Here is a 27,757-nt window from a genome sequence, read left to right on the forward strand (position 1 = left end):
GACTGTGTGCACGTGATGTGCGTTGTTTATATTTTTGGGGGTTCCCCAGTTCTCATCACAGTCACTTATGGTCTATAATTATTCAATGGAAGAGCCAACATTGAAGACTTATAATTTAATAATTTCACATTTCGACCTTCTCTCTTGCACGGCAATATACAGAATTGATAGTGGAAAACATTTAATCGCTATGGATGCAATTTTTGGATACCCCAGACTGTTCGATCGTACAACTACAGACCACAATTGACTGTGCCACATACAGTCATTCATTTGGGCTCCCTTTTAATAGTTTGCACGACCACTGTCAACATGGTCTATGGCGGGCCCTAGATCATGCTTTCAAAGCGTGTTCCGTATTGTTATGATAAATTTCATAGTTTCACATCACGAGTTCGCTGGAGAAAAACCCGAATTTCGACATACGCCACAGGTAAACAGTGGAGAGGCACAGGTAGCTGCAACATTTTCTGGTCTGAGCGGTTTGAAGTTCAAGATGTGAAAATCGGGATGAAATTCGATTTGCTCGTATCATGAATCAGCGCTATAATCTATTTGACATGTAACTACTTTTAATGGGATTACAGTATATGGTAGCTGATAGCTGAGACAGTTTCACTGCACTGCACTCACATAAACAGTTTTTGTATACAGAGGTAAACTGACTACCGTTATCATCGTATATTAACAACCAGCAACTAGTGTTACACCAGTATCACCCAGTGTTTTCCACAACTAGAAAGATAAACTATTAAAGGTAAGGTAACATTGAATGGAATTTAACATTTCATTAGTGACAGATGTGAATCAAATACCTTTGACTCACTGGATGCGACACAAATTCCAAATATTTACACATCACTGTATTTACTTGTAAGTTGTAATGGCTATGATGTTTGGGAGGATTACTTATATATTTCTATTATACATAAGTAAAGACATCTCACTGGGGAGAACAGTGAACAAAGCTCAATGTAATATTAGTAGCAGAGCATTATAGACTTAATCCAAGGAATAAGGGGTTATAAGCCGTGACTAGGAGTTTCACAATTTAACTGATTAGTAATATTTTGTAGCTGAAAATTACAAAATTTTCTTGTGGCAAAATATCTAGGTTTACTATATATATATATATATATATATATATATATATATATATATATATATATATATATATATATATATATATATATATATATATATATATATATATATAAATACAAACAGGATGATCTCAAAACTCAACTCAACAGTAAATGTTATATGACATCATGTTTAAAAACACAGTTTGTTGACATACATGTAGTCAGCAATGAGGATATCATCGTATTCTAATTTCATGTAATATGTCACCTTATATGGGTAATATGTCACCTTATATGGGTAACAGCCAATTAGGGGGGTATTACCAATTTATCATCAGTGCTCTGTGCTGTTAATAGAGATGCTACAATATTAGCCTTGACTTTAGGTCAACAAACTTTGTAAATAAATATCTCCTCAATTCATTTGAAAGTGACACACCCATTGATGTCATCACCCCCTTAATATCATCGTTAAATTTAGAATTGCAGGGTGGATCTCACCATAAACAAAATTACACAGTCCCTTGTGTGCTAATATTCTATACAAGGATGGTAATAACACAGAATAATGGCATTAGTAGGTATATAGACGTATTCAAAAAATACCATCATCAGTGTTGTCACATTCTAACTAGAAAGTTTAGCAACTGAGTGATCCATTTCAATTTCCCAAATCGGCAAATGTAAGACATAACAAGCCATGACACTGATATTCAAACACTTGTCCATACCTGACAATTAATCTGCAATGACATTACCATATATTTGTTGCAGTGTGATTTATCTCAGTGGAACACTTCAACAGTTATCTTCATACCGATGACATGACTGAATCTAGGAAGAGCCAGAACATCTTTCAAGAATTTGCAACTCGCTATTCTTGGCCATTCACTTATATATTTAATCATGCACAAAATCAATTAGACAATATTGTGTCATGGAAGAAGACCTTTGGGGAAGATGGTGGCCAGCTGGACACAGAGACAGGTGTGAAAATAGATGTAGCACGGAACCCAACACGTTCCAATGGTAGGGCAGTAAGAAATCGGCGAAAGATTTCAACAAAAATAACAGCAGATGAACCACTAGAAGAAACTGACCAACAGATTATTGTCACACCTGTATTAGAAATTAAACCGGTTAATTTTAATGAAAATGACAAGTTTGAGTTGCAACTACCAGTATCTGCCAAGGTCAAGGACAATAATGAAAGTCAAAGTAACACTAAATGGAGTGTGATGCGTCGACATGGCAACAACAAAGGATTTGAGGAAGTTGATGAGAGTCAATGGCAGCTGTATCCAGAAGAATCCAATATCCAAGTGACTGTCACACAACCAACATTGAAAATGTTGATCTTTGCTGTATTGAGGTCTATTAGTGGACCAATCTGGCAGTACATACAAATTACAATGCATATGTCATTGTATGGTCCCCAACAGCTGGAACAGAGTATGTGTCTGCAAGCTCTATTCTGTAAGTCCCGATATCCCAGCTTGTCAAGTGATAATCCTGAGCACTGGGTACGCTGGACCAGGTATGATTTTCAGATCAATGATTACCAAAAGATTGATGTGACTGTGGGAATCCAAGGTAGCAGACAACAACAAAACTGGGAAGTCGACAAATCCAAAATTGATTCCATCTATAAGGAAGATTTGAGGGCTAAACAGAAGACCATCCAACGAACAATCCCAATGAGCTTTGAACCCAAAGATGATCACAAACTGGAGAAGTTCAACCTAACACTCAGTATGCATGCAACTGATGACAAACAATGGCACCACCATTCCTGTACATCACCAGGTCCAAATTCTACATCATTCCATCACCATAGCAACCCAGATGAAGAACCATCTAACTGCCATGACACAAGTTCAAGGTCAAGTTCAAGACAGAGACTTTCAAGGAGAGGTCATCAGACCAAACATGCCAAGTGCAACATCAGCATGTCTGAGATGGCATTGGATTTGGTCCCTGTTCGTGCAAAGAAAGATTTCCTTACGAAGGATGACAAGAAGAGAGAAAATCTACTGAACTTGCAGAAAGGTGAAGTTGCTTTGATCCTGGGTTCATCTCAAGTCCATGGTGTTCGACACAAAAAATCAAGTATATGGAATATTGGTATCTCTGGAAGTGGAGAAATTGGATTCTTCTCCACAGACCAAGTAGAAACCTTGGCAACTAAAACTGATGGACCATGTTGTACAGCTGACAACATTCTATCATTTGTCCAGAGTGTGTGTGCTTCAGAGTTCTTGATGTATGATTGTGGTGTCATTAAAAACTGTGTTGCAGACAAACTGAGATCTAAGTGGCGCGAACTTGCAAGATTGGAATTAATGGTGACGGCTGAAATTGATGCTATCATGACAGATGCCATGGATGAGAAGGAAGAAGTCATTAGGTTCCTGGACAAGATGGAACAGAAAAGAGGAAAACATGGCATCCATGGTTATCTACCGTCCTTGGTGTGTGAGCTGATGAAGATCGGGATGAGACAACTTGCCATGAGTGTTACCATAGAGGCCTTGTTCTATACAATTGCAATGGTAGGTATCTGGCCTTTAAGTCAAATTCTACATTCTGGATAAACATCTTTGAAGATGCAAAATTGTTTTTTCATAATTTGAAATTAATAATGAGTTGTTGTTATCTAGGGTAAGAGCAATAGAAATAAAGTGTTGTCCATTTTCTTCATCAAATCAACCTACATCCCAAATTGTTACTTTGTCATCTTTCTACCCCAACTGTTTATGACTGAAGGACAACAGTTATATTCACAATGCCAGCTAGCTGAGAGGTAAAATAAATGATTTCTAAAACCAATAGACTTTATGAGACTATCTTCCTTTATCCACCATGCAGAGAACAGCATGTCGATGGAAGGAGTTTGAGAAAGAACTCAACTCAGTTTTATCTGAACGAGAAACGATGGCATCTTGTCAGCATTTCATAAAGGTAATCAAATCTAAATATACTAAAAGTTAACTGTTCAAATTCATCTAATGCATAATCTGAGGGAAACTGGTATTCAATTATGCTAATTACAGTGATGAGTATTGTCCTAGCATTCAAATGTAATGATACTTATAATATTATCAATCCCCAATGAAAATTTCCTAATCATTGGGTTGACAATATGGGAATCGTCATCGTGTCTTTAGAAATATCTTCACAGCATCAGAATAAAGGTAACTGTCTGGATGATTGTGACTAGAAATCACTAACAATAGATCTGTTTTTGATTATTTGATGTTTTGAAGTTGGACTGCACACCCTCGCCTTTTCTGAAAATTTGGAGAATATGCTCCTTTCCCATATCAATCAAGAATTTGCATATGCCTCAGACTGTGCAATGCTTAGTTTTTAGCAAAACCAAACTTTCACATATAGTGATGTTATAAAATTATGCAAAGAAATGATGATGTTTGATAGATTTGTGAGAAAGAAAGGAAACTAACTGTATTTACATATATAATAGTAAATTGAAACATTGTATTATTGACTACAGCTAATTAAGATATGGCATGTATAATGGAACAAATCAAGACTAGAATTGGCAATTATGTATTCATATTTTACTAATTGCACTAATAATGCTACAAATAATTACTTTGTAACTAAATCAAAATAGTTCATTTGAACCCTACAATAATCCACACAGTTTTCGTGGCTTCTTGTAATGTAGAAACCATTCATTAAAATCAAGTGAATATCTAATTTTTCAAGTGCATGGGTGTCTTCTTTCTTCTTTTGTCTTAACACCAGTAGTGAATAAATGCTGTTTTTGAGATTATTAGAAAAGAATACTAGATGTAAAAAGCACTTGTTATATCTGAAGAGCTCCATTTATTTATCTAAGAACACTTGTCTAAAAGTTTAGAAATAGGGCTTTTGTAAAAACAATTCTATAATTTAAAGTCATATTTTGACGTTTATCATTGTAACAGCTGAATGACTCAGAAATGAAACCTGTTGAGAAGACATTGATCATCTTGAAGAGGTGTTACCATAGCAACAAGTTAGAATTCTTGAAATGTCTTCAGTATGCCTTGCGCGACAAGAAGTGGCGGAATGGTGATTTCACGGAATGTGAATTACTGACAGAGAAGGTCTACATGGTGTCCATATTACAGTATCATTTATGTACATGTGACCTGGAAGACAGACAAATTTATTAAACTAAAGAAATAACAATGGTGTGGTTGAACATTTTTCATTTAGTGTGAGCATAATGTGAAAATTAGAAAGCTAAAAAATTACATCATGACAAAAAAAAATATCAAAAAATGTCTAGAAGATTTAATTTGATTTAGAAGGAAGAACTGTCAAACATTTCTGAGAATTATACATTGACTCTTTTGTTCATAAACCTCACATACGGCTGAGTTTTTACATGTTTTGTTTTCATGTATAGCTTTTTAATTTAGACACACCATGTGATGTTTAGTTCTGGTATTGTACTACAGTCACCATGGTTACCGGTTTATCTCACATATAAACACTAAGTTGGATATTATCACCTTGTGCAATGTATGTGATTTTTATTATTGTGAAAAAAAATGTTTCACACAACTATATTTCTGAAGCCATTATTGAGAGTTTTTGACTAGAACCTTAGACTGTAAGATATGTCGTGTTGTTCTGCCTTCACCAACCTCCTCTGAGGGGTTGACCGATGTATGAGGGTGCTCCGTCACGGTGTACCATGATACAGACTAACTAGAACTGCTAGTCTTGTTTACTCGTTGCCACTAGAGGGGGCAGTACTAGTAGATTGGGACTTACAATCACAGTTGAGTTAGCAACAACAAATGATGATGGACCCCAAGTAGTTAATTTTATTTTGACTTGAAAACTAATCATGTATCTCCTTCATTGAGTCAGATATAATTTGAAACTTAATACATCGGTGTTACATTGTAGGTGTTGGATTTGACAAACCTAGTATGATATCTGATGACATGTAACAATAACCATGGAAATAAGGTCTCATGTCTTTACTTGCTGAAATTTGCTGACTTTCTGATCAGAACTTTCTGATATTAGCCAAAAGTTTCTATCAGGTGTTTTCTTGCTTGAATTTGAGACATTTTCTATTTTTCTGCATTTTGTGAAATTTGCCAAACTTTTCTATAATATCTTTTCTGACTGAGGTTTCAGGACTTTTCTATTTTTCTGCATTCCAAACTTTTCTATCATATCTTTTCTGACCGAGGTTTCAGGACTTTTTCTATTTTTCTGCATTCCAAACTTTTCTATCATGTCTTTTGTTGCTGCAATTTGCCAACATTTCTATTTTTTCTGTACTTTCTGAAAAATGTCAAGACTTTTCTATTTTTCTGATATTTTTCTTGTTATTATGGACATTTCTACTTAAATTTCTAAATATCTATTTTCTCTGGCTTACATATTTTGTATTTTGTTTAAAAAAAACAAGAAAACTCATGCCATACTTAAGTTTATATTTGAGAAAATTCCTCCAATGTTATAAATAAATGTCTTCTGATATACAGTTATATTTCATTACTCTTTGCTATCATGCTATGAAGCACTGACATCACTTTTCAAAAACTTGTATTTAATCAAAGAATGCATTGCATAACATGTCCCCACCGCAGTGTTTGTAATTATATACATGATGAATATTAAACATTTTCATGTCCACAAAGTTAAAATTGATAGTAGAGCCGTATATGTATTATTTATTATGTTATTGTTGACATCTTATGTTTTAACATTTCATGTAAACAGAAAACAACTTTCATTTCAACCTGTCAAATCTTATGGTATAAATGTTGTGACTTGTGTTTATATCATGTTTACTGATATCTACATTGTTCAGTAGTAAGGGTATGTTTTGTATTTGAATATATACATAATTATATGTCATGAGACTATAGACTAATATTAAACAAGAATTGTTAGAGTTCAATTTATATCTATATGTATCCAGAAAAATTTTGATGTACATTTTGGTTAATCTTAGTATATACGGAAGACTCAGGCTTGTGAACAGATATTTTAGTTTTGTGTGAAAAATATGGTTCACAAGAGAATTATATTTGTAAAGGAACCTCTCTTTCACTGACTGACTGACTGACTGACTGACTGACTGACTGACTGACTGACTTGACAGACAGACAGACAGACAGACAGACAGACAGACAGACAGACAGACTATCTGAGTGGTGCCACCTGACTGAGTGGTGCCATCAGAGTGGTACCATCTGAGTGGTGCCATGTGAGTGGTGTCATCTGAGTGGTGCCGTCTGAGTGGTGCCATCTGAGTGGTGCCACCTGAGTAGTGCCACCTGAGTGGTGCCATCTGAGTGGTGCTATCAAGACATGGTATTTGTTTGTAAGTTTAATAGTCTTTGGTTTGTTATTATGTAGTCTAAACTTTATTTAAAAACAGTTTATTTTCACAAATAACTACTTCCTTTAATTTACAAAGGTTGCGCAGAATCCACTGCCTGCTACTTAACGGTCTGTTACATGAAGGAATAAAAAGAGAAAAGTTGGTTACAGTATCTCCAAAATATATGGATTTATAAAGAAATGATTTTAGACATATTTGTAGGTGGGAATCATTACTACACTAGACTAGTCCAGAATGCCAGTTTCACCAATGATCAGAAATTCTCTTGACACTTTAGAGTTATGAGAGCAAAATGTCTACTGCTACTGTTAGCATTTTATCTCATTCAATATTCAAGTTTTTATTAAACATAGTGACCTGACAAGGTACATTTGAACACAATTGTATTGTTCTGAATACCCCATTTATCCTTCTAAGTTTTCTAGATACTCAAGTCTCATGATATTGATATTAGAGATGATTTTATCTCCCACCACTGCCTAGCCTAGCTGTGTTATTTAGTGTACATCTTAGTATAACATTTAAAAAATCTTTTAAGAGACATGTAGGACATTTTTTATTTTTTATTTTGTATCAAGACAATAGATTTAGGATTGTATAATTGTAAGTAGATATTGGTCTATTTATTGGCATCTAATGACATCAGGCTAATAGCCAGCTGTCAAAATCACTTCTGTAGTTGGATTTTAGTGTGTAAAATGTTCTCATTGTACATTATAATGTATTGTACATCAAGGATGCAAATCAACATGTCAAAAAAAATGAAATCAAGGAAGATATAGGTTGGAATACAGGAAATAGACATTCTGACGTGACAATTACATATGTAGGAAACCAGTTTCTAATATTATGATCATTTGGTCAAAATCAGAAACAAATGGGGAAAAAAAAGTGTAATAAAAATGACTGTAATTTTAGCCTTTCTCAAAGCAATAGGCTATAAGTCACCGGAGAATTGCTTATTTAATATGTAAATGTAGATAGTAAATTATTCTAAGGAAATGAGAAGAGTTGATGTTTTTATTGTATTATATGAAAGTATTATAACCTGAGATGTATTTTACACACGTTATAAAATAAAGGTTTAAAGTATTAATATTATGTTGTCAGTCTGTTTTCTCAATGTACCATTAATTGACTGTATAGAGAATAAAGTAATCCTTGATACTACTGACAACAGCAGAGGTTTCAGTAGTCATGACCTGCTGCTGAACAGCACCCCCAGTGGCCAAACTACACAATCTTTTGTTTTTTCCATTCAAACGTGCTTGACTCAGGCATCAAGCTACTGTACCTTCATTCATTCAACAATTACTAATAAAGTCTGACAGTTTTTACAAATTCATATAGTAATCTTCCAGAATTAATAAAATGTATGTTTTAACAAATTCTACTTCATATCAACACTCCTTGTGGCCAAACTACACAACATTTTGTGCCATTAATCTGAATATGTTGGGTACGGGTAATTGTATCTTGGTTCACTCAACAAATATTAATGGAGTTAGCTTTTACAAATACATGTATTAATCTTCCAGAATTCTTTTAGTGATCAAACCATTCAATTGTTCTTTTTTTCCAATAAATGACCATTGCACATTTCTCCAAAAAGACCAATCATAGCACAACAACAAAACAAGAACTTAAAAGACAAATTGGTCAGTAACCTTAACAACGACAAATTGGTCAGTACTAAACTAAAGCATTCCGAATCTAAAAAATCATTGATGAAAAATACAATTAAACTTTGGGCAAAACAAATATGGGAGTGGTAATTTATCACAACTGTGACTGATGAAGAGACCCTAAAGCTGGTTTTGAAATATAAAGAAAGAAGAATCAACTATTACCGATCCAGGGAGTTTCTCTTTAATCAACACATTTAAATGGAATCTAGCAACTTTTGAACGCAAGTACTTCTTAAGGTGAAAAATCTTTGTCTGATCAGCACTCCTAGTGGCCAAACTATTAAATCTTTTGTTTTTCCACTAGGTGCACTGCAGATCATTCACTCAACTAAAAATATCGAGTCTGATAACATAAAATAATAATAATTACTTTCAAAAATTGATGAAGAAAAGGTCAGAAACATCATGGAATTCCTTGACAGAATTTCAAACATGATCCCTAATTCGTCGCATCAGTGCAGTAGGTTTGTATCTGCTATGCAATTGTATTATATAGGACCTTACAGCATTGATGTGATGAAATATTGTTAGAGATTCTTTAAAACTGTCGGAATCACAGGTATTGGTAATTATGGTCAGTAGTTACACTTACACATGTAACACAAAGATGGAATCACAGGTACTGGTAATTTTGGTCAGCACTTACACATGTCACACAAAGACACACAAAAGACCAACACATCATGTCTAATAGTGTATATTTTATTGACTTTATTGGTTGCTTACTTGTTAGTTCATTTAGTGTTGCTACACAAAAAGACAATATTTAAAAGTAGAGCAACAGTTAATTTATTTACAAAATGGGTACAGTAAAACTGGCAAATACTGCACCTGTTTAGAGTATATACAAATCCAGTTGGTTGACAATGATTACATATAACCAGATTCAACTTAACTGGTGGCTAGCAACCATATTACTAGAATCAAAGACCCTGTGGCTAGCAACCATATTACTAGAATCAAAGACCCAATGGTTAGCAACCATATTACTACAATCAAAGCCCCTGTGGTTAGCAACCGTAATACCAGAATCAAAGACCCAGTGGTTAGCAATCGTAATACTAGAATCAAAGACCCAGTGGTTAGCAACCATATCTCTCGAATCAACGACACAGTGGTTAGCAACCGTATCACTAGCATCGACTGAACTCAACATGAAAACAACAATTCAGTCCGGTAAAAATGTCCTTATGTTTGGTTTCCTAAGTAATAACCAAAGTACTTTGGCAGAGTTCATTTCCTTCCCATAAAATTTAAATAGGGGAATATACCTATACTAACAATTAAATGGCACTACGCACTCAGAAGTCTTTCCCCCCTCCCCTGAAACAGGTGGAAAGGGGTATATAGACCACTTGCTGGCACGATGCACTCAAGACTTTTTCTCTCTTCCTTGTCAGAGGGTGTGCACATAATACTACATGGTAAAAATACACTGCAAACTTACTGAAGTACCGGTATGTTTACAAATGTACTATTTGATCATTTAATTTGATATTGGACATGTACCACAATAATTCTATCACAACATACTCACTGCTTGCTGCTAAATTTACAGGTATTGGTATCCAAAAAAAATCAGTTTTCAAAATTCATCAAAAATTTTCAGTATATCATAAAATACAAACCAAGTAGGAGAGTCACTTTAAACTATAAATGTGATGTTTGAATGTCAAGTTCACAATAAGTGTTGTTAAACTTGAAACTGAGCACATTTAGTCAGAGTTGATTTGTACTCACATTGAAACGTGTGCTTTACAAATAGCATAGGCACACATGATTCTAACATGTAGTTAGTTTAATGGATAAGTTTGTTCCAGTCTACACAAGTTTTATAGCTACTGTCTGACTCTGTTAAAAATACTTGGCCACATTATGTATAGTTGTAGCACCAATACACACATCTATCAGGGACTTATGTAAGTATCGTCATGACAACTGGTGATTTAATGTATAAAATATCTGCTACAAACATTTGTATTTTGATCTAAAGACATAATGTCTTTCATTTAGGGTTCGTGATAAAACAGACCACATACTGGAGCCACATTCAGTCGACTCAAATAAGGAAACTTTGATAACTATTAGGTTTAATTATGCAGCATTTACACTAACAAATGAGTTACTGTAGTGACCAAAAAGGTGGCAGTTGAGTTATAAACCCTCATGGGTGTTTACAACATAAATTATACTATTTTTAAAAGACAGGGTGAAATTCAAACTGTAGACACATTTGTTCTAACATTAGTTGACTTTTGTTCTGTCATTCAGTTGGCTTCACTTACAATTCCATGCAGCCAAATATGGCTCTTGTGTGATCATCAAATAGCACCATGTGTGTTAAAATTGATGTAGTCAGTTGATTGTAAAGTTACACACATCTGTTTTGTTGAGTGTGGTACTGTAGTATGACATGCATGTTTTGTTCTTTGCTGTAGTCTGTAAGTGCAACTTTACTTTGTAAAGGTATACCCTTTTATTGAGTGTACTACTGTGGTAGGACCCTCATGTTTGATTATAAAAGGGTAACATATTTGTTGCAATTGTTGTAGTTTGTTGACGGTAAAGTTAGAACACTTTATTTATTTAGCATTGTCCTGTAGCATGGTCCTCATATTTGATCATAAAATAAATGGTCATACATTTGTTGTACTTGTTGTAGTCTGTTGATTTGTTACACACTGTTAAGTTGACAACTGTACAGTAGTAAACATAATTCATGAATTGTTTACACACTGCTGTTATAACTATATGGCTTGCATTCTACATGGTCCATAAACCTCAAATTTGAAAGAAATGGTGAAAAGATTACAGAGTTGTATATAAGAATAGGACTGATAAATGCACTATAGCTGACTATATTAGATCTTAATGAAAAAATCAAAATCATACCTTTTGTCAAAATTAAAAAAAAAACTTGGTGCAGTTAACATTGGAGATTTAATTCTGATTTGTTATCAATACGCCACACACTAATATGTACATCATTATTTGAAGTTAATATGATGAAAAAATGTTATCTTGTTTTGTATGCAACAGTTGACTTTCATGACCCCAATTGACCCCTCTGTGACCCCTGTATGACATCAGAATAGTATGTCAGATGCCATCTTTGATTAAATTCACATCATGCTATCCAAATGTTGTCTTCCGCCTTCCAAGGTGATATAGGTCGTTGAAGAGATCTCAAATTCTTCTTGGATTGAAGTTTTTTTCGGTGTACCTCCAGTAATGGCCAGATGTAAACGTTACTGGGTCACATACAGGTCAAGAAAGTGACAAATTCTATCTCAATGCATTTATATACAAGACGTAGTAAAACCACTGTCAGTGATAGAATGAAATCAGTACGACTAGTTTGTGGCACAAACACATTCTGTGGCGGCAATAATATTGGCAATATACATGACCTCAAAAAGGAAAATAAAAACATAATTTTTTAAAAGGCTATGAAAAATATTTTGACAAAGTAAAACTTGAAACTCTCTACAATTGTCAAACTGAAGAAATCTTCAAATACAAGAAAAAGACATGATACATAAAAACTTAAAAGAAAAAGAAATAGCTTAAAAACAACAACATTCACTACATATAAATTAACTTTGACAATAGAAAAGATGAAACAATAGATTTGTAAACAAAGGAAGCAAACACGTTAACAAATGAGTACTCTACAAGAGGCAGCAGTGAAGCTATAAACGTATCTTTCAGAGCAAACTCATGTTAGACTGAATGATTTGTCGTTGAGGGCGCTCTTCATTGAGAACTTTATAAAGAGCACCTCCAAGGTCAAATTTGTGTCTAATGTTGCATGGATGTGCTATAAAAGACAGTATCTAGGCACATGCTGTGGTAAATATTTACTGAATGTACATTACAATGTGACTGTTTTCTTTCAATGTATGTGTTTTTTGTAATCATTGTGTCTAGATTTAATAGCGTCTCTGTACTCATTGAACCTACACTTATTTACAATGGTGTTTTTATCATTGTCCATTACATGGCAAGCACTATACACACTTAACATAGGGTTCCTTATACTACATGTTTCACTGGGTGGAAAATTGACATTCTCTGCTCATTCACTTGAGATGATTGGCACTGCTTGTTTGCTAGTGATGACTGGCATTGTTTGAATGCTAGAGGGCAGTAGCACCTCTTCCAATACTGACAGCAGTTGGTGTAGGAAGGTCTTGTGAGTCAATCTTTTTCTGATATTCTTCTCTAAACCTTTCAAAGTGCATCCTCTGCTGATCATGTTTGGATTGATGGAAGAAGAGAGAGCTATCACTTCCCCTTGTTCTATAGTTTCTATCTGGTTCACTGGCTCTATACATATCATGATCAGATGATACATGACTCATTTCTGGATGTGAAGCACCATGTGGTCTGTTGGTGGTGGATGATGTTGTTCTATCTCTATTCTCTCTCTCTACTTTAGTTTGCTCTTTGCACTCCTCCTTGACACGGACCAGCAGTCTTCTTACTTCCTTGTTATTTGGGGCCACCTGAACAGCTTCTAACAGGTCTTGTAAGGCAGAGCCGTAATGTCTAAAATCAAATAGAAAACAGTAAGTCAAAATAAGAACGGGAATGCATGATGTGAGACAGCCCTAGATTCAGAGTACTAGTATTAGCTAAACTCATTTCCAACTGATTAAACAATCTAGTGATGTGAGAAATCAATTATTATTGTTGGCCAAAAAGCAAACATATGGATACACACACAGACAAACAGACTGAACCCAATAGGAAACATGCAAACTTGCCATCTTGAATAGTGCATTGTGGGAAATATATCATTCCATTGAGAAACTTGAAATAATGACAACATACCCTTGTCACAATTGTTTGTAGTGGATAATTTAATCATGATTCCTAAGACCCTTGCAAGAAGGTTCTCATCACCGACATTAGGTTTTACTACACCTTCATAATATTCAAACACAACTTTGTGTCTGAGCATGCTCAGTCTGAATTCCTAGATAGTTATAGGGTTTAACTTCCAGTGTATTGGCGACCATGATATTCATCTAAAATCTTACCTTATTGCTCTCTTGGCTCTAGCCCTTGCATAGTAAGCTTCATATGATTTGGGTCTGACTTCTAGTGCTCTAGTGGCATATTCAATGGCACCTGATATATCCTGTGTGTATGAGTTGAAAAAACAAGAAAGCAATTAGATGTTATTCCCCAATTTTGTTCTTCGTTCAGCCAAGGGAAAAAATATCGGAGAATAACATAATTATACCAGCACCAATACTATCAAAGAGAAATAGGGAAAGTACTGACAATTTTGAACGTTTTGACTCATATTTGGAACAAAGTAGAACCAGTGACAAAGAACAACCAGAGTATATATTCCATATTTTTGTTCAACTTGGCTTGTGCATGGTATAATGGGCAATGTAGGTTTCACCTCATACTGGTTGGTACCCATCACAACATTCAGAAAATACAACTCCATCAATACACATCTTATAAGTTTCACTGGATTGTACGTTATGTACTTACAGGGGAACACTGGGAAATAAAGACATTTTTGTAAAATTGGGGTTCTGGAGTGTCATTTCCTAATTTTACATCACCAACATTACGTGCCATTGCTCAGAAACAAACAAACAAACTGAAACTTGTTCTTCATTGTCAATTCCTTATCATGGGCACACCTAGCCTCATGGCAGCAAGCAGACATGCATAATGATAAATAATATTGCAGAACATATGTATTTAGAATTGTTGTTTGAATTAGAATGTTTGCAACTTTCAAACTTTGTAAGGTGACAAAATCTTTGAAATACTCAACTGAGTGTATAATCTATGTAAATCAATTGATCTACTAAGCTGATGAACATTTTTGGTCAAGGTGAGAACCAGTATGAAATTACAAATTTCAGTTATTTTTGAGATGCTTGATGGTAATAAGCATTTCAATAAATTACAGAGTATTACAAAACTCACATTCATTTTCCTTTTGCATCTGGAAATATTAAGGAACACGTTGGTTTTCAAATCTTTAAATGTTCTGATTTCTTCTCCAAATCCTTGAGTTGGGAATTTCTTCAATGCATACTGGTATTTGTGGCAGGCCTCTCTGAATTTCTCTTTCTGTAGTGAAAAGAATACATCAGAATGTCAAAATCATAGCGAGGCTGTGATTTGGGTGAACTTACATCAACTGATACAAAGGCATGATATGATGTAAAGCTACACAAATGATGTGTCAGAAGTCAAGTTCATCATGTCAACTCAGGAACTGAGTACAGTACAACAAGAAACACAGACTGCTAAAAAATCCAATTCCACATCAGTCTCTTGCAGTGTGTTACCACAAGACTGATTCCCACATCTCATCATATATCTTACCTTGTACAGTGTGTTACCATCTTCTACAAGTTTTTTCATTAGTAGTATCATGATGTCTGGTTTAGCTGTGGCCATAGCCCAGGCAGCTGCTCCAAGTCTAGCACCTTTTTTCAATAGAGCTACAACAATAGTTGAATTTCTACATCCAATAGCTCTGTCTAATGGTCTCATACCACTGTTGTCAACATGTTCTATCTCAGCTCCTCTTTCCAGTAGGTACTGCACCTGGAAGTTCAACAAAATGTCACCTTTAGTAAATAACCAATTTTAATTTTCTCTACCCATTGATAATAACAGATTTGTAATTAGAACAAAGATAATCCATAAATTAATATCATAACTAGGCAAAGCCCATAAGCTCACTCAGGGTAGATTCATTTGTGACCCGCTGCCTTATGATGATATTGTAGATAGCGCCCTCTGTGTGGAGAATGCGCAGAGTATATAAAATGCACATGCGTAGTCATTGCGCCGCAATGCATCCTTTGGTAAAACCACCCCAAAAAATTACATAGTATATAGGACGTGCATGCATACTAATCATTGAGCCACTACGCGGCCACTTTGCGAGCTATGAATAATCCATAGCTTCTCCACAAGCCAAGCTCTAGGTATAGGTGTACTGCTTACTGATTACTGCTAGCATAAACCTATGACGACACAATGGACCTTTCTGAAACTCCCTGAGGAACATACCATTCCTTGCAGCCTGTAAGGCATGAAGGATTAAAGCTGTCCTCTGTCCTACCAGGTCCCCATTTATACAACTATGTTTCCTAGGATATACTCATGGTTAAAATCATGCCCAAGAAGCTATTAAATATTATTTGAAACAAGATGGCACTGGTAAGGCTCATGTTGGTTCCCAACAAATCATCTTACAACATGCCAATCTAAACAACAAAGAAATGTTCAGATATGATAGGGATACTTACAACTTGGGCATCACCATAAAATGCTGCAAGATCCAGTGGTGTTCTACCATTTTTATCGGCATGGTTAACAGAGGCTCCTCTCTCTATCAGTGAAGTGACCACATGTACGTGACCTTTCAGACATGCCCAACACAGTGCTGTCAATCCTTCTCTGTCACACTTGGTCACTGAAGCACCTGGTTGACATGAATAATATGCAAATAATGTCAGTAATCCAATCAAATAAATGTAACGACTAAATGTTGTAACACTATCAAATATTTGGTTACTAAAACACATCATATTTAAATAATGACAGCAATGTCACTTTAAACTGCTGCAATCATTAAGGAAGGTCTACTATGTTGCCTTACCTTTACTTAGTAACAATTCTACCACAGCAAGGTGGCCTTCAGATGCTGCAATCATTAAGGAGGTTCTACCATGACGATCGGATTCCTCAATGGCAGCTTGATAGAAGACAAGAATATCAACAATCTCCCAGAAGCCCTGTTTGACTGCACACATTAAGGGACTGATGTTATTATCATTGCCAATGTGTACACTAGCACCATATTTAAGTAAATGTCGGACTACATCACCCTTGCCATGGCTTGCTGCCGCTGTCAAAGGCGTTTCACCCTGTAACGTATCGGTCTTATCAATCATAGCACCAGTATGGCGTTGAGATATTTCAGATACATCAAGGAGAAATGCCACAATCTGTATGGAATATATGAAACAGAACGTAATCATTAATATACATAGCATCTCAAAAATAACTGAAATTTGTAATTTTATACTGGTTGTCACCTTGACCAAAAATGTTCATCAGCTTGGTAGATCAATGAATACATAGATTATAACACTCAGTTGAGTATTTCAAAGTATTTTGTCATCTTAGTTGCAAACATTCTAATTCAAAATGATAACAAAAATATGTATCAAATCTATAGAAAAGCAAACAATGTCTCTTTGCATGAGAAATGGTCAAGGAATGATCAGTGGGCAATGATCCCAAACGTCTGACACTGGAGCGTGATGTTTCCAAATTTGTAACAATTTCAATTCACAATACTCACATCTCTATGTCCACTGATTGCTGCAGCAACCAATGCTTGTTGCATAGCAACACTTCTAGCTAACAAGACAGGTTCTCTACTGGTCCAATCAGCTTGTAGTAGATAACTGACAGCTTCTAACTGTCCATTTTGTGCTGCTTTCACCAATGCACACTGACCATCAGTGTCAACATGAGAGATCTAAAAAACAGAGATATGAAATAATCATTTTGAACAAAGATAACCACACCTTGATTTGTATGCAATGTTTAATGCTAAACCCTAGCTGTCCATTCACCACTGAGGATAGACGTATGTTTCATGCTAAACCCTAGCTGTCCATTCACCACTGAGGATAGACGTATGTTTCATGCTAAACCCTAGCTGTCCATTCACCACTGGGGATAGATATACATTTCATGCTAAACCCTAGCTATCCATTCACTACTGGGGATAGATATACATTTCATACTAAACCCTAGCTATCCATTCACTACTGGGGATAGATATACATTTCATGCTAAACCCTAGCTATCCATTCACTACTGGGGATAGATATACATTTCATGCTAAACCCTAGCTATCCATTCACCACTGGGGATAGATATACATTTCATGCTAAACCCTAGCTATCCATTCACTACTGGGGATAGATATACATTTCATACTAAACCCTAGCTGTCCATTCACCACTGGGGATAGACATATGTTTCATGCTAAACCCTAGCTGTCCATTCACCACTGGGGATAGACATATGTTTCATACTAAACCCTAGCTGTCCATTCACCACTGGGGATAGACATACGTTTCATACTAAACCCTAGCTGTCCATTCACCACTGGGGATAGATATACATTTCATGCTAAACCCTAGCTGTCCATTCACCACTGGGGATAGACATACGTTTCATACTAAACCCTAGCTATCCATTCACCACTGGGGATAAACGTACATTTCATGCTAAACCCTAGCTATCCATTCACCACTGGGGATAAACGTACATTTCATGCTAAACCCTAGCTGTCCATTCACCACTGGGGATAGACATACGTTTCATACTAAACCCTAGCTGTCCATTCACCACTGGGGATAGACATACGTTTCATACTAAACCCTAGCTGTCCATTCACCACTGGGGATAGACATACGTTTCATACTAAACCCTAGCTGTCCATTCACCACTGGGGATAAACGTACATTTCATGCTAAACCCTAGCTGTCCATTCACTACTGAGGATAAACATACATTTCATGCTAAACCCTAGCTATCCATTCACTACTGAGGATAAACATACATTTCATGCTAAACCCTAGCTATCCATTCACTACTGGGGATAGATATACATTTCATACTAAACCCTAGCTGTCCATTCACTACTGAGGATAGATATACATTTCATGCTAAACCCTAGCTATCCATTCACTACTGGGGATAGATATACATTTCATGCTAAACCCTAGCTATCCATTCACTACTGAGGATAAACATACATTTCATGCTAAACCCTAGCTGTCCATTCACCACTGGGGATAAATATACGTTTCATGCTAAACCCTAGCTGTCTATTCACCACTGGGGATAGATATACATTTCATGCTAAAACCTAGCTGTCCATTCACCACTGGGGATAGATATACATTTCATGCTAAAACCTAGCTGTCCATTCACCACTGGGGATAGATATACATTTCATGCTAAAACCTAGCTGTCCATTCACCACTGGGGATAGATATACATTTCATGCTAAAACCTAGCTGTCTATTCACCACTGGGGATAGATATACATTTCATGCTAAAACCTAGCTGTCCATTCACCACTGGGGATAGACGTACGTTTCATGCTAAACCCTAGCTGTCCATTCACCACTGGGGATAAACGTACATTTCATGCTAAACCCTAGCTGTCCATTCATCACTGGGGATAGACGTACGTTTCATGCTAAACCCTAGCTGTCCATTCACCACTGGGGATAAATATACGTTTCATGCTAAACCCTAGCTGTCCATTCACCCACTGGGGATAAATGTACGTTTCATGCTAAACCCTAGCTGTCCATTCACCCACTGGGGATAAATGTACGTTTCATGCTAAACCCTAGCTGTCCATTCACCACTGGGGATAGATATACATTTCATGCTAAACCCTAGCTGTCCATTCACCCACGGGATAAACGTGAAAATCATTGTTACAGTAAACAAAGTGTATCTAATTTCCCTGGTGACATGCGATTTCAGTTGTGCATACACAAAGAAATTTCCTCACTGGGCATCTGAAAGAAGAATAATTTCCTGTTTGTGTGATGAATGAACAGCAAACCATGACTGTCATTCTTTGGAGTTGCAATAGTGTAGTCAAAGTGAACATTAATTTATATATAATAGTGTATATCATCATCTAGAATTATCAACTCTTACAATTATCAGTATGACATCATGGATATTGAGGGGAAGGGGATATTGGTGTTACTCTCCTAGCAAATGGATGGAATTTTCCTAGATAATAACATCTGAAACTTAACACCCTTCCGGGACAATGCAAATATTTACACCTGTTCAGACATGGAACCGTAACACATCCCCATCTCATATATACATCCCCATCTCATATACACATCCCCATCTCATATACACATCCCCATCTCATATACACATCCCCATCTCATATACACATCCCCATCTCATATACACATCCCCATCTCATATACACATCCCCATCTCATATACACATCCCCATCTCATATACACATCCCCATCTCATATAACTTTGCTTCTGAAATGTAGTACTTGATCTAGTCTAGTCCCTATACGATATCGTTACAATTTACACCTCAACTCATGTATAGGTGGTTTAGAGACCATGTTGGCATCCAGACTATACTTGACCTCATGACTCCAAGTACTCTGATACTCACCTTGGCTTTCTTGATTAGTAACATCCTGATAATTTCAATATGACCATTACTAGCAGCATAACACAGAGCTGTCATACCATTATCATTGGTAGCATCTACCTTAGCACGGAATTCAAGTAACAACGACACCATCTCAGTATGTCCTTCTTTAGCCGACACACAAAGTATTGGTGCATTACCCAACACATTGGTACGTACATTAGGACTGGCCCCTCCAAGTAGTAGTAATCGGCTTACCTATCCAAGACACATCAAAGTAAATTAATAGTAATGTTATTCTTTCTATAGTGCTTTCCTATAGTGTGTGAAGTATTCCAGGTATGGACCTATAACAACACAACAATCTGTCATACCTCAACAACATATTGGATTGTGGACATACAATCAATTGTATCCTCTGTTAAGCAGATATAGAATTAAAACTGACAAGGCAATAGCATTAAAAACTTTCGAATTTCCATCTTTTGTAAGTTTTGTTAAATGCTTTCTGCCAACAAAAATTCAACCTGGGTGAATATACACTGTAATATCCTTGGAACTGACCAAGTGTAGTAGAATTTATCAACATTTGAAATAGTAAACAAAATTATTTGAACTTTGATCAGATTTGAATCAGTTTGACTAGATGTTACTGTGATTACCTCCCAACAAAAATCCACCTCTCTCGCTATCACTAGTATCACACAGTTTACTCACTTTGATGTCTGGAGCAAATAGATTGACTTTGATAGCCAGACTGACAGACAGATCCTCAGCATTCAAACACATCCATATGGCTTGTAATTCCCTAGAGGAATACCCCAGCTGTCTTCCAAGTGTTTTATAGATATGTGCTTTCAAGATATGATACCCTAGTTCTAACGCTTTCCCACCACTCAGTTTGGGAGTTTGTCGGGAAAGTCTGAAGGCAAGCAAGGCATGTCCATTCCTATAAAGAACAAGGTTAAAAGGTCCACTTCAGATTTAGATGAAATTTAGGCATGAAAAATGGTTGTCTCACTGGAAAATTGTGCCCAAACAAGAAATAATTCCATGTGATTCTTATGTTTCCACTGATAACACTAATGAGAGATCCTGGGATTGAAAACCATGTTTTTAAATTAGTGCAGTGGGACACGGCCCACATCTGACCATTTTTCTTGTACATTATTTTTGTTTCATATGAGGAATTCTCCATGCTATCAATCTGCTTACTGATACATAATGAAATCATCACTAGTAACCTGAGGTATGTAGTATCACATTTATGCTTCAGTATTCAATTTAGTATACATGTACATATCTGACTTTGATCTCATTTTGCTTATGTTGTCTCCCACACTGTGGATCTAGTTATTGTCTTTTCACCAGTTTATTTTGTGTACTTTTCTGGCTTTTTTCAAACATATTCATTTTTCCGTGTACTGTTTCAGCCCTTGATAAAGGCTGTCTGTGAACAGCTGAAACATCGGAAAGTTTTTAATAAATGCTGGATTATAAATAACTATAGACTTGTCTTTCTTGAACTCAAATTTAACGAAATATAATGTATGCGTCAAGTTCTAGTATCATAATGTACTTGTGCCATGTACAAACAGTTGGACTGATACTAATTTTATTTAAAAACCAAGTTATTAAAATGAATGACTCAATGATATATTTGTTGAAAACCTCTAGAAATGTCATTGACATCACAACCATTACATGGAAAAAACCACACTTACGTAAATCTGTCAATGCTACAAAGTTGCTTTATACTCACTTTACAAACTTTGGCATAAATCAACCTGAATAGCATACTAAATCAGATTTATGTATGTAATTCCAAACATAATATGTGACATTAAGTTTCTGCTTGTATAAAAGGTATTGCCTGGTCAAGGAGCAGTGGATTTGCAAGCTGTTGTCATCAAAAATCTACAGAATTTTACTTTTACATCATTTTAATCACTTCATAGGATTATTCATACACTTCATGCAGCCATAAATCTCATAAAGTATTAAAACAGAGTGAATTGGAATATCAATAGAAAACTTCAAATAAGAACTTAGACTGAAGTATCTGTCGGTTTGTGCTCCTCTACATCGGTGTAAGATAAAGTAGTGAACACTCCACATTGCTCCTGTCTACATCATTGTAAGCTAAAACAGTGAACATTCCACATTTCTATAAAGGCATTTTCATAAATTTAGGGTTCTGGAGAGTCATTTCATGATTTCATATCATATAAATTCTATCCAATTGCTAAAAAAATAAAATAAAACTCTATTTCACCTCAATTGTTCTCACACTGGTCCACTGTTGCATCATAGGACTTAGCAGACATACATATTTATTAGATGCACACTGAATATTCATGATATATAAGTGATTATTTCTTTCAGATAAATAGTCATGAATATTCAATGTACGTATAAGGCCAAAAAAAAAAAAAGAAATGTTTCTGGTCAGCGCGCGCGTCACTTCAACACCAGCGCGTCACTCCTTTTTTTTCCCGATCTGGCGGCAAGCTAGCTTTTTGAGCTTGTTCAAAAATTGAAAATGGCCACTGGTGGCGGGCTTCATACCCCTTTCTCATAACATTCTACCCACAGTTCATCACTCATCAAGATGAATGCACACACATCACGCACGGGTGTTAGGGAATGTTTAATATTGCAGGGTACAAGTATTACCCAAAATGGCTGTCAGACCTAATTCATGCACGTACCTATTGACATGTTAATCTCAGTTCAGATTACGTTTGGGTCAAAGATCTTAAAGGCCTTTTGGCCTTGTCGACGCATCACCAAATGTGACCTTACTAAGGCTGTTCCATGACTTGAGCAGGGGTGTTCTGAATACTGGAGATAGATTTGTACTGGAGCCAGCGTATGCTGACTTTCCCGTGGAAAGTAGCGTGAGTACGTCAATCACCGGCCAGTTTCAAACGATACCATTATCAGTGACAATGTCTGCGGTCATCGAGTTTGGAAAGTTTATCACCTTTAATTTAACTGGTGATGTTCAGAAAGAGTCGAGACCAGTACCAGTGCAGAATGCATTTCAACTGTTGATGGGTGGTGCTAGAAAAAAAACGTGGCCAAAACAATGACAGCTTGACAGACCAAACCACAGGCATTTGTTTCCCGAGTTATGGCTCAGAATATTTCTATCAGAATACAATAAAATGACGATAATATCGTTAATATTGACGTATTAAACCAACACTATATGAAAGGGGTAAAATTACACTTGTTTCTGTGATCGCGCAGTTTCTTTAAATGCGAAGGAAGGGGTATGTCTTCCTTCGCATTTAGTGAAACTGCGCGATCACAGAAACAAGTGTAATTTTACCCCTTTCTTATAGTGTTGGTTTAATACGTCAATATTAACGATATTATCGTCATTTTATTGTATTCTGATAGAAATATTCTGAGCCATAACTCGGGAAACAAATGCCTGTGGACCAAACGCACGTTTTAAACTGCACAATGATATGATACGATGGTTGCAGGGACAGAACCTTGGATGGGATTATAACAGCAGATCACTTGGCGACCAATTTGTCAACATTTTAGGAGATGCTCTTTGGTTGATCGACCCCCATCGTTCCAAATTTTCCAGCAATCTGTAATTATTGTGGCTGTGGTCATGATTTGCTGACAGGAGAGAGAGCAGCTGACATCTACCCAACCTGCAGTGGTTGCTATGCAACCAAACCAAAACGACTCAGAAGAAAGAGAAAATTCTTCAGGGCCCAGGCCCATGATCACTGACTGAACACTATATGTGATATGTGAACACTGAATAGTGTGTCATGTATATATATTAACATTTAAGGGGAGGGAAAAAAAAAAAAAAAAAAAAAAAAAAAAATTCGCGTCGTCGCACCGTTTTTGGAAAAAAGACATGACCAGAAACATTTCTTTTTTTTTTTTTGGCCTAATAATAATGTATGTCTGCTAATTCCCATGATGCAATGGTGGCCCAGAGTGAAAACAATAGAGGTGAAATCGTTTCAATTTGATGTTTCTTGGCTATCACACAAAATTTATGTGATGTTAAATAATGAAATGAATCTCCAGAACCCAAAGTTAATGAAAATAGCTATATATCCTTCAGTGGTGTTTCCTTTAAAGGAGTCTACACAATGAAGACTCTTTCAATCAAGATAATGAAGATGGCCTTTTTGATACTCACCCTTCATCACAGAGAAACTTGACGCTTTCTGGTTCATCTCTTCTTATGAGCCATTCCCTAAATGATGGGTGATAAAACATTCTTGACTCATCATTCCGAAGTATGAGAAATCCTGCTAGCAAATCCATCCGTCGTTGGAATTCTTCCCATGACAGAAACTTGTAAGCAAATCCGGCATTAACGGCATCAAATAGTTGTTGGTCATTGAGAGGGCTCTGAGAGGCCAGGGCCACTTCTAATATTGGTCTCACTTTTCCAAATGATGAAGTACTGGGGAATTTCATATTGCAATGTAATAAGTACACTTCTGCCAAATTGATTGGCAAGACTTTATAGTTGGAACTCTTAAGGACAACATGGCCGTCCTCAATCAGGTCCAGAATGAGTTTGGCATACAGAAAACAGCCATGACTTAAGCTCTCAACATGAGAAACAAATCTAGTTTGCATAGAATATTCCAGTTTGCCATTGATCGACACGCTGCTCCTTATACTTGCACTGTGAGTCAATCTATGCATGATATATTTCTGGATGTCTTTTTGTATGACATCTCCGATGCTCCTGTCCAGACTAATCCGATGAAACGGCAGCAACTTGGTCAGTTCCTCAACACCACTTCTAACAGTCACAATCAACTTCAGCCAGGACGGAAACTTGTATGCATGTTTGGTTAAGAATGATGAAATGGTATCCCCATAATCCGGTTTGTGAAATTCCCCTTCATTCAAGGCATCCACGAGTATTATGCATGAATCAGCAAGGATCTTACCCTGTTGTTTCAAAACACACAGTGGTTCTATAATACCTTTCATGAAGGCTTCTGAGGGGTTCTCAATACATGCCTTCATGTTGAGTACCGTCTGTAAATGAGGCTCACTAATCATTAAGTCTTTGTATCCATACAGCTGTGGTGCCTGTATTAATTGTCCTGCCAAACTATGTACAAAGTCAGGCAACAAACACGATGAAATGAAATCTGATTGGCAAAAATGGTAGGCTACAACACGTGATGATAGACTCTTAAATACTCGGTCTGCTTGTTGTTTCATTCTCCGTGTAAGGGTATCGGTGCTGCCGATGCCGTTCAGACCATTGACAAAACCATTCACCTGGTGGCTCTCAATTTCTACAACAACAAAAAATAAATAGGATACGTTCAATCAAATCTGATGAGAGTATTCAATTGATTCTAGAGTTCATAATTGATTTGCAAGGCGGACCAATCAGATCAACAAAACATGGAACTCTGGTACAATCCAATTTGATAGTAATAGAACATGCAAATTATCTAATATGCATAGTAATTATGCACAAAATGATCAACAGACCTCAACAAAGGACATGTCTTCCAACAAGACAAAAAAGGATGTGATAGATAGAATTCGGATGTTTTGAATATTCTCTTCAGTCAATCTGTACAGAAATTGACAAATCAAGTTTCAGTTGACTTTATATGCAAGGCTGATCAATCTGATAAATAAGACATGTACCTCTGATACAATCAAATTTGACAGTGATGGATATGCAAATTACCTCATTAATATGCAAGACAAACAATTAATGAATAATAGCATTCCCACTAAGCAGTACTGCTCTATGACATGTCCATAATTACCTGCTAGGTCATCAACATTCATAAAAGTCCTCTGATACAATCAAATTTGACAGTGATGGATATGCAAATTACCTCATTAATATGCAAGGCAAACAATTATAAATGAATAATAGCATTCCCACTAAGCAGTACTGCTCTATGACATGTCCATAATTACCTGCTAGGTCATCCACATTCATAAACGTCCTTCCCATTGGGCTAGCTGTCACAAGTCTAGCTATAAGAGCTGTTTTACCATGGCCAATGCTGCCCGAGATAACAATGCCTTTATTACGAGGTGCTGAGTCAGCTGATAAATGTTCCTCTATTTCACTGAATGCCCATTCTCGTCCTATGAATGTTGGATCATCCTGTACACTTGGTACTTCAAAGTGTAATGAATGAAGTTGAATGGGTGGTGGTCTGTATGGCGCAAAACGCACTGTATAAAAGTAAGATGTACAAAGTTTGATAAGCTGTCTACATATCTTTTGTACAGACACATAGGTTACAATATTAAGGCCAAGATACACAAGGAAATTTGGTGAGCAACCCACTAAGCAATTCATCGTATCCAACAAATTGCTCCGTATATGCACAAGATAGTAAGGTCTTGCGACATCACCAGGTGTATTGCAAGGAATCCGACATGTCAAGTCTTTGTGCAATTCATTTCAAATTGCATCTCATTTTAGCTAGTGAACACGAGAATTGCACCATGTACTCAGTTGTAGTTGATAACAGCATTGTATGTGACCAATTCCTTTCCAAATTGTCTTGTGTATTGTGGCCTTTATAATCTAGCCGACATTCAAAATGAACACAATTATAATTCCAGCTGTAATACACCACATACTAGTAAATAAACCAATAAGGGGGATAAGTAAAGGAGTGGATTTAACATAATCATTTTTAACAATTCAACAACTACATTTATAAAATTAAACTGAAAGCAAAAAACTATTACAACTAGAACACTAAATTAATTTCCATCACACACAGCTTTATTCTATCTTATGATGTTACACTTGGTTTGCACTTCTCACTATTTGCAGCTTTACACTCTGTTGGTCATTTTCACATCATAACTTCAACAGTTGTCTTTCAAATTCATGACAAAATGTAGGCACCATCACACAAACTGTTTGTGTAGTTTTTGATATTACAATTTAAATAGGCAAAATGTCGTTGCCTGTAAAAAATATATATATAATGGGAACTCAGAAACTTGTTGATTTTCTGTAAAAATAAGACTGTAATTCCCTTATTTTTGTTTTGTTTTGTTTTGTTTTGTTTTGTTTTGTTTTGTTACGATTTGAGTCTATAAAATACAGAAACTGTTGGTGGTACTTCACACAGTACTATCAACAACTATATCTTATAGCCTCTATATCTTAGGGCAAATCTGGGGAAAAGATGTAGAAACTTTAGAGTGTTTCAAGGGGTGCCATTTTCCCTCTTAACCAATGTAACATCATTAGACAGTATTGTGCACATGGTGTGCAGCAAGGCATGCAGCAGTGTCTTGATTGGTGACAGCAAAATTATATTACACTACAACATACATGTCATGTACAGTGCATGCATT

At 36.1% G+C, this 27,757-nt stretch overlaps 2 protein-coding genes across 2 annotated transcripts in view; one reads left to right on the forward strand and one right to left on the reverse strand.

Moving 5' to 3' along the window:
- Positions 1–105: 105 nt before the first annotated feature.
- Positions 106–8,546, forward strand: LOC144447259 (uncharacterized). Its single transcript, XM_078137172.1, has 4 exons — positions 106–757; positions 1,860–3,637; positions 3,954–4,046; positions 5,039–8,546. Exons 2-4 carry the CDS (start codon positions 1,910–1,912, stop codon positions 5,267–5,269), a joined length of 2,052 nt encoding a protein of 683 aa, XP_077993298.1. The 5' UTR covers positions 106–757; positions 1,860–1,909; the 3' UTR covers positions 5,270–8,546.
- Positions 8,547–9,858: 1,312 nt separating this feature from the next.
- The window catches only part of LOC144447256 (protein TANC2-like), an 84,862-nt gene continuing 66,963 nt past the window's right edge, over positions 9,859–27,757 (reverse strand). The window contains exons 9-19 of the mRNA XM_078137169.1: positions 26,348–26,611; positions 24,576–25,701; positions 21,110–21,341; positions 20,414–20,650; positions 17,521–17,700; positions 16,813–17,161; positions 16,460–16,635; positions 15,525–15,749; positions 15,120–15,266; positions 14,204–14,304; positions 9,859–13,709 (exon numbers count right to left, since the gene is read on the reverse strand). Of these exons, the coding sequence (XP_077993295.1) occupies positions 13,298–13,709; positions 14,204–14,304; positions 15,120–15,266; positions 15,525–15,749; positions 16,460–16,635; positions 16,813–17,161; positions 17,521–17,700; positions 20,414–20,650; positions 21,110–21,341; positions 24,576–25,701; positions 26,348–26,611 (3,449 nt within the window). The 3' untranslated portion in view covers positions 9,859–13,297. The remainder of the gene's footprint in view (positions 13,710–14,203; positions 14,305–15,119; positions 15,267–15,524; positions 15,750–16,459; positions 16,636–16,812; positions 17,162–17,520; positions 17,701–20,413; positions 20,651–21,109; positions 21,342–24,575; positions 25,702–26,347; positions 26,612–27,757) is intronic.

This window comes from Glandiceps talaboti, chromosome 16 (genome assembly GCF_964340395.1).
Source record: "Glandiceps talaboti chromosome 16, keGlaTala1.1, whole genome shotgun sequence".
Lineage (NCBI taxonomy): Eukaryota > Metazoa > Hemichordata > Enteropneusta > Spengelidae > Glandiceps > Glandiceps talaboti.